The sequence below is a fragment of the Anoplopoma fimbria genome, chromosome 14 (genome assembly GCF_027596085.1).
Source record: "Anoplopoma fimbria isolate UVic2021 breed Golden Eagle Sablefish chromosome 14, Afim_UVic_2022, whole genome shotgun sequence".
Taxonomy (NCBI): Eukaryota; Metazoa; Chordata; class Actinopteri; order Perciformes; family Anoplopomatidae; genus Anoplopoma; species Anoplopoma fimbria.
The window spans coordinates 15235110-15243999 of record NC_072462.1 but is presented as its reverse complement, the minus strand read 5'-3'; the positions used below and the strand labels follow the sequence as shown (position 1 = coordinate 15243999).

General features: G+C 40.4%; 1 protein-coding gene across 1 annotated transcript; it reads left to right on the top strand.

Annotated features, from left to right (window-relative positions):
* Window positions 1–1300: 1300 nt before the first annotated feature.
* Window positions 1301–8667, top strand: ddx54 (DEAD (Asp-Glu-Ala-Asp) box polypeptide 54). Its single transcript, XM_054612339.1, has 20 exons — window positions 1301–1635; window positions 2589–2715; window positions 2889–2959; window positions 3054–3239; window positions 3401–3450; window positions 3538–3579; window positions 3676–3771; window positions 3878–3999; window positions 4164–4225; window positions 4526–4657; window positions 4815–5025; window positions 5124–5255; window positions 5358–5579; window positions 5672–5745; window positions 5848–6066; window positions 6448–6596; window positions 6704–6817; window positions 6908–7018; window positions 7118–7251; window positions 7851–8667. Exons 1-20 carry the CDS (start codon window positions 1531–1533, stop codon window positions 8120–8122), a joined length of 2631 nt encoding a protein of 876 aa, XP_054468314.1. The 5' UTR covers window positions 1301–1530; the 3' UTR covers window positions 8123–8667.
* The last annotated feature ends 223 nt before the right edge of the window (window positions 8668–8890 follow it).

Genomic DNA, 8890 nt, shown 5'->3' with positions numbered 1-8890 from the left:
CCAAAATGCCTTATACAGTCACTTTATAAAAAGTTATGCAACAAAAAGAAAAGCTCTCATTCCCCCTGTGTTTTGAGTTATATAAATTTCATCACAATAGAGTCATATTAGGGCAAGGCTCTCACTTTATCTTACTTTTCTCATGTGTAGCCTACATAACTAAGGAAAATATACATAAATCGGTAAATCTGACTATCGGTCAAAAAACATCTTTGATCATTTTCCTCAGACAGATAAAATAAGATGAAATTACTTTTGCAAAATGCACAACCTGATGAAATATGAGTTTGCAGGCACTGCAAGACCTAAGGGCCAGCTCCTCTATCAAATCATGCACTACATACATTTAAATTACACATTGTGCTTATTGTCTTATTTGCTTGTAGGTGACTTGTTTGTGTTTTCTTCAGGTATACAAGTGAATGTTCAGTTTGTTCTTGAAAAAATAGAAAAGTCAGTATGTATACCGACTGCGAAAAAGAGAAAAAAACACCTCCTGTGATTAAATCATCATTGGACTGTGTATAATACATCACAGCAGCAGGGATGTTGCTGCGGAATTTAAGGTGCAATGGAGATTCAGTTTACGAGACATCTGTGCCGTCCTCAAGTGCACACACAAAAAATACTAACACATTATAGGAGGCAACAGGGCGAGGATTCTGTATGAGGCTACGTTTTCTCTCATAAATCAGGTGAAAAAGCCTAAACTCTGAACTGGACTGAACTATTTCTTTTAGAATTGTTATGTAAACAAAACATTTCTCTCTGGCATGTGTGCAATATATGGATATATGATGGACTAAGAAATTAAGAGATGGTCAGTCCACTATTGCATTTTTTTAAATTAAAGACTATATTATTATATACTGATTAAAAAATAAGTTTAAATCAGGTATATCTGCAAATCAGGATTTCGAGATGGTGCTCCTCTGCTTTCTTTTCACCAGCGATTATAGATTTTCGAACAAAATACCAGTCTTCTACTCTGATTTTATAAAGTTTAATTGAAAAAGCAGGACTGGATAATCGTGTAACATGGTTAGATGCAGCTGCTTGATTGCTGGCTTTGAAGCAGGCTCGGTTCACCAAATCTGCATCCTCTAAAATAATGAGATATTGTTACATCAGAAACTATGTTGTGAGGTGAAAAAAAATATAGATAATATTAATTACATAATGTAATATATAATGGCCTCAGAGTAAGTGGAGATCAAGTAAAATATGCTTAATTATAGATGTAAAATAGGCTACTGATTGGACCTCTATCTAGAGACACACACTCCGTAACACCAGGTGGCGATGTTGAGACTCAAGCGACGTCACAGTCACACAGAACGGAAGTAGAAGCAGAAAAAAACCCAGCAGAAGAAGAAGAAGATTGCACGTGTGTCCAACATGTCTGCCTACCATGTTGAGATGTTATGAGCAGTGTTGACTATTCTTGGCTAGTTCGACGCCGTTTTTTATCCCACAGACCGTAAAGTAAAGTTACCGACAGCAGTCTAAAGAGAGACGTAAAGCCTCAGGATGGCGCAGAGGAAGAAGAAATTCACGAAGAAGAGGAGATACACAGGCGGCAGAGACCAGGACGCTGACTTTGAACTGGCGGCTGAAATTAAGGACGATGATTCTGTAAGTAACAATAGTTTTAAGATAATTAACGAAGCAGTTGACATCGTAGCACTTGATGAAATGACGTAGTATCTAGCACGTGATTGTGGTTTCTTAGCTCAGGTGTTGATGGAGTTGGAGGTACAACGTTTGACTGCAGATCAAGAGGTCTTCCTTCACCAACTCATGACACCTATATAGTAAAAATATGACATGTTCACGTTTATCTTTATTTACATACTCAAAGTTTATATACAAACGTATTCTAAGAGATGTTCATTACACAACTTCAATGAAACAAGGAAGATGTTGCAGTGCATGTATATACCCATCCACATACGTCATCAAATGTGTTAAACTTTACTTTGATATTATGTAAACATACCATTGATTTTAATACTCATTGTTTACCTGATATATCAATGCAGACAGTGAAGTTCATAAAAGTGGCCAGATGAACAGCCTGATGAGTTAACTGTGTTTATTTAGGGGTTCAAGTTGTCCATTGCTACATGAAGTTATATTTTCTGGGTATTTTTAAAAAATATATAGTTTAGTTCATCTGCAAAACAGATGCACAAATTCAACGAAGCAACCCATCCACATACGTCATAAAATGTATTGAACATTACTTTGATATTATGTAAACATACCATTGATTTTAATACTGATATATCAATGTATCATGATACATTTGTACATAAACAGTTCACTATTCCAGCAGTTCAACTTTTTTATGCGAACAATGTTTGTATATTACAATTCAAGCAGTTTAGAACAGTTGTCCTATCTTGTGTTGTCCTATCTTATCAGAATTATCCAGCGAAAATGTTTACTACGTTTACTTGCATTTGAAGAACCATGTTTCAATAGATGAATTCAGCAAAATGCCTTAAACAAATAAGTGTATGTGTTTTTTGGTACCTCTGTCATGTTGTAGACATTTGATGTGTTTTGTTATTGGGTTTCCACAGCCAGGGAAGAAACTCCAGCGGTTCCCAGCCACATCAGACTGCCTGTCAGATGTGGAGCCTGACACCAGGCAGCTGGTCCGAGCCCAGAACAAGAAGAAAAAGAAGTCTGGAGGCTTTCAGTCCATGGGTAAGATCTAGTGAAGGGTGCACAGATTCCCCCTGCTTGTCCACTGGTTACCTGCAGTATTGGAAATCTACATGTGTTTATTAATTTGAGCTGAAATATCTACTTTTAAGTTAAGTCTGATCCACTGTTTCCCCATAGACAATATTATTAATCTGCTTTTTGTATGATTTCAGGTCTCAGTTACCCCGTGTATAAAGGCATCATGAAGAAGGGTTATAAAGTCCCTACGCCCATCCAACGAAGGGTAAGTCAGTGCCACTTCATAATCCCATAGTCAAATATTTTGGACTTCTAACAGCACAATATTTCATGCAAAATTCTTCTCTCCACCACTTCAGACTGTCCCTGTGATTTTGGATGGCAAAGATATAGTAGCCATGGCTAGGACCGGCAGTGGTAAGACAGCTGCCTTCCTGATTCCCATGTTCGAGAAGTTAAAAGCGGCTCAAGCCACGGGAGCCAGGGCCCTAATCCTGACCCCCACCAGAGAGTTGGCTCTGCAGACCATGAAGTTCACAAAAGAGGTGAGATGAACAGCCTGATGAGTGTTTACTGTTGTTAATTTAGGGGTTCAAGTTTCCCATTGCTACATGTCATTTATTTAATTATAGTTTACATCTGCAAAAAAGTCCCTTTGCTTTAGTAGTGTCACTGACTTCTCTGTCACTTTGTTTTGGTATTATAGTTGGGGAAATTCACTGGCCTCAAGACTGCCTTGATCCTTGGTGGAGACAGGTGGGTGATCTCTCAGATACTCTTAAGATCCGTGCAATTGCCCTTTTAACTCTGCAATGAATGTTAATGTCTCTGTTTTTGTTCCAGAATGGATGATCAGTTTGCCGCTCTTCATGAAAACCCCGACATGTAGGTGTTTTATGTTGTCGCTAACTCACAATGTCGAGTCTCTCCATCCATGTACTGTAAACTGTAATCCTGATCTCCGCCCTTTCCCCCCCTAAGAATCATCGGTACCCCTGGTCGTCTCATGCACGTTATCACGGAGATGAACCTGAAGCTGCAGAGTGTGGAATACGTGGTGTTTGATGAGGCTGACAGGTGAGAAATGGAATTGTTCGAAGGTGTCATATTTTCATTTCACAGCTCGGATTCACACTTGCATGCATGAATGTGTGAACGTGTCTGCTTTTCTTCCTCCTCTCAGGTTGTTCGAAATGGGTTTTGCCGACCAGCTTCAGGAGGTGATCCGGAGGCTCCCAGACAGCAGACAGACTCTGCTGTTCTCCGCCACTCTGCCCAAACTGCTGGTGGAGTTTGCCAGAGCCGGTGAGATCACTAACCATTTATGTTTTACATGGATACATCATGTTTGTAGATGCTTTTGAAGATCACCACTGTAACCTTCTTCTTTTAATGCATAGAATACATTTACGCTTGAGACCAAAGATAACTAAATAAGCTTTTTTTTTTTTTTTTTTTTTTTTTTCCAGGTCTGACTGAACCAGTGTTGATTCGTTTAGATGTGGATTCTAAACTCAGTGACCAGATTAAGGTAAAGAAAGAACACAGTTTATTAAACATTAAAGGGCTGGTAGACTTGGTGTTCCCATTGAAACCAATGTATAAAAAGGTAGAATTTGAAAGTTTTAACATGAATAACAAATGAATGCTGTGCTCAATAATAATTTATAATAATAATGACATTTACCTGCATAGATGGGATGTCAGTAACCTCCATTCGAGACCTTGGTGATTAGTTATTTGATCATTTGAATAAATACGACCGATAGAGGTGCATGTTACATCTAAAGCATGGAGCTAAATCCCCTCTTCTTCTCCTGTCTTCCCTCAGCTGTCATTTTTCCATTTGCGCATGGATGACAAGCAGGCAATGCTGCTTCATCTGCTGAGGAACATAGTGAAGCCTCAGGAGCAGACGGTGGTTTTTGTAGCCACGAAACACCATGTAGAGTACATCAAGGAGGTGAGATACAAACAGCAGATTGACTCAGTTGTGACTCTCTTTGTGTGTATTTTCTTTCTCAGTAACCCTACACATTCTCAGGAAGTCCATGTGAAAGTTTCCCCATATTTAAGAAAGTATCAGCTTTTGATTTCTTTTCTTTTGTTTTGATCTCCAGCTGCTGACTTTAGAAGGAGTGGAGTGTGCCTACATCTACAGCGCCCTGGATCAGACTGCCAGAAAGATCAACATAGGGAAATTTGTTCATCGGAAAGCCATGGTGCTGATTGTGACTGATGTTGCTGCTCGTGGTATAGACATCCCCATGCTGGACAATGTCATCAACTACAACTTCCCCTCCAAGCCCAAGCTCTTCTTGCACAGAGTTGGTAAGCGGCTTGTACGATGAATCATGAATAAGGGGCAGAAGTGACAAGGTTGATCTGATAAATAAGAATTATTCATCACCTGTCTTTTTCCCCATCAGGCCGTGTGGGACGTGCTGGACGCAGTGGCGTTACCTACAGTTTGATTTGTCCGGATGAGATGCCTTTCGTCTACGATCTTCACCTCTTCCTTGGAAGGCCTGTTCAGTTCGCCACTTCTGAACACACCAAAGGTAGGCTGTGAAGCGCCTGCCGGGACTTCAACTGATGAGTACACTCTTGGATCGATTAGTTGTCCTTACGTTTGGCTCTCTGCTGCTCGTCCCCTCCTCCAGATACAGAGGGTGTGTTCGGTCGGGTCCCTCAGAGCATCCTGGATGACGAGAGTTCTCATTTGATGACGGTTCACGAAAACTCCCTGGACCTGCAAAACATGCACCATGTCTCCGAGAACGCATACAAGCAGTATCTCAAGTCTCGACCAAACCCCTCACCTGAGTCCTTCAGACGGGTCAAAACCACAGATCTGTCCAGCATGGCGGTCCATCCACTACTGGGTGAGTTTGGAGGAGGATGACCGATGAAGGGAACAGTGATGACGGTACTCGGGCAGTAGTCGATAACAACCTTTTGATTGATCTTGTTTCAGGGTCGGGTTTGGAGAAAATGGAACTGGAGCGCCTTCACATAGTTGATGCCATCAAAGTCTACAAATCCAAAGCGGTGAGTTACAGTCGATAATAATGCAGATATCTCATAGTGTGGAAATATCCTGCTAACCTGTGACTGCTCATTAAAAATGTTTCTCCCTTTGTCTTCATCTAGACTATCTTTGAAATCAACTCCAGCAGTAAGACACAGGCTGGTGTGGTCATGCGGGCCAAGCGCTCCAAGGACAAGCGGCTGGTGGACAAATTCAGCAGACAGAGAGACACCATGGCTGCAGAAAGCCGGCTGCACCAGCCAGTCAAGCCCACCGCCACCACCACCAAAGCTGACGATGATTTCACACACAGCGGGGACGAAGAAGAGGACGATATGAAGGCAAGACACTCTCATACCTCTGTTGTAGCGTGATTTGAAACCAAGCATCTGGAACCTGTCTCTTGAGCCCAAAGATATTAAGTTTATTAGCTATCATTCTAAAGAAAAGCAGCAAATACATTGATCATTCAAACTGTTCCTGATTCATTTGCTGTTTAATAACTCATCATCAAATAGAGTAATCAATACAGCTCTAAAATATATATATATAATATATATATATATATATATATATATATATATATTAATCCTTTTACGGAGATGGAGCAGCATCTCTGCTATATGTTAATTATGGTTGCATGTCCCCATTTTGTACACAGGTTTTTTAAATGCCAGCCTAGAATGGAATGTTTAATGTGTAACTCCTCATGTTTCCACCAGGGGGTGTTCTCTGCAGTAGTAGGTGGAAAAAGGAAAAGACTGCAGGAAGATGGGGATGATGGACAAACGGACAAGAGAAGCAGAAAGTCGGGCAAAGATAACGAGTATTACATCCCCTACAGACCCAAAGACTTTGACTCTGAAAGAGGGTGAGACGTGAACCATTGAGATTTTTGTTAAGGAAATAACATCAAACATGATTGATATGTATTACCTGCGTGTGTTAACCTGTGACACATGTTCCGTGTGTCTGTAGGTTGAGTCTCGGAGCGGACGTCAGTACCTTTGATCAGCAGGCCTCCTCAGCGGTCCTGGACCTGATGGGAGATGAGGGAAGCAAGTTAAACCAGCACAAGAACATATTGAAATGGTGAAAATCTCTTTCCTCCTCTTTCTGACACCTCGTGCTTCTGATTCTGCCTTTCATTACCACAATTCACTGTCTCTCTGTCTTTTGTAGGGATCGTAAAAAGAAGCGCTTTGTGAGAGAAGCAGGAAAGGAGGACCATAAGAAGAAGCTCAGAATAGATGGCGGACAGGTCATCAATAACAAGAAGAACAAGAAGAACTTGTATCCTCTTTGTGTACTTGTTTACTATTATGGTTCTCTCTCACTCTGACAATGTTTAGTTTTATTGTTGAGATGTTGTATCACTTAACCACACGTCAGCTACGATGAGTGGAAGAAAAGATACAGAGTCGATGACGGAGGATCTGGCTCAGATGGAGAAGGAGGAGGAGGAGGAGGAAGAGGCGGAAGAGGAGGAAGAGGGAGAGGAGGAGGTGGAGGAAGAGGAGGAGGAGGTAGGAGAGGAACTGTGGTCTTAACTTTAACATTTCAGAACTAATCCTTGACATCTGAAGGATCAAAAAATCATAATTGTTACAATTTCCTGACTAAATCAAAAGTTTACTCATTGGTTAAATTGACTGATTCATCCATGAAATATGATATTAAATAAACAAGCAGGATATAAAGTGTTAAGAGCTTTGGAGGTGTTGGTGGATTATGTAACCGTTATACAGAGCAAGGTTTGCTCTTTCCCTGTTTCCTGTTTTCGTGCTAAGCTAACCGGTGTTATATTGAATAGATATGAGTGGTATTGATCTTCTAGTCTAACTCAACGTTTTATGATAATTTTCCCCAAAATGCTGAACTATTAATTTAAACCAGATTAATATATTGCTATTTCAAATCTTAATTATCCAACTTTCAAAGTAGTTGTCAAGTTTGTCTGCCCTAATTTCCAACAAGAAAGATATATCTCTTTGTACATTCATTACAAGTCTATAGTTTGTAAATAGTTCTTTTTAGTTCAACATATACTGTCAAGAAATGCAGTTTGTGTTTTTTTTCTTTTTCGTTTTTTTTAATCCTTGTTTCTGTATTATCTATCTCCCAGGTCGTGGTCGAGGCCGTGGTCGTGCTCGTAATCCCAACTTCCAGAGCCCTGTGGGGCAGCAGCAGACGCCCGGTGGCCTCAGAGTGCGCTCAGAGCTGAAGACGAGGGAGCAAATCCTGAAGCAGCGCAAGAAAGACGAGAAGCACCAGTTCCTGCAGAGGGGAGGCATGAAGAACCTGCGGACCAAAAACAAACCGTGGGTCGGAGAAGTTAAGAAGTCAGGTTTTGGACGGGGCGCTCAAAAGAAGGGTAAGATGAGGAAGAAACTCTGAGGAGGACACAGAGGGAGAACTATCCCAGAGGGACAACGGCGGGGGATGGTTGAGACGGAGGCGCCATGACGGACTTGAGGATGAATACCATCAAACCTCCCACACCACCTTCAATAATGTACGGTGTCTTTAATGGTTATGTATTAAAGGAGAAGATGAGTGGAGGAAAGCATTTCTACACTGTAGAGATGAATGGCCAGACTCTAAATTTGACAAAGAGTATGGTTAAGAATGATCCAGTGAACTGGAGTTTGCTCTATTATGTGTTTTGGCAAATTGTTTTTGAGTACGGAGATATTTCTATACACAGAATTAACTGATGTCAAAATACACTTGTGATTAAGATGATATTCTGTGTCTTCTCCAATTGCATTCAGTTGCATGTTGATACAACAAACAAAAAGTATGTTTTATGATGTGACTTTCCAAAACATACATTTGTATTGAAGCTGAGGGACTGTTAAGTGTCCCTGATGTACTTTTCTGCTTTAGATACTGTTTCTGGTTCTTAACTTAAAAAAAAAAAAAAAAAAAAAAAAAAAAAAAAAAAAAAAAAAAAGAAGCAGGAATGTGTCTGGAAGAAAGTCTTTAAGAAGTGAGGCTGTGGTTACATATGGTAGGACAATATAGCTCCATTAAACAAAGTTATAGTATCAGGGGAACTGTGGTCTGACTTTCTCTTTCTGGATTTCTTTTGTACATTTAGTTTCTGTTTAAATGAAAGCCCAGTTAGGGAAACCAGGGGCTGGTGTAAAGTCTGGATTGCTT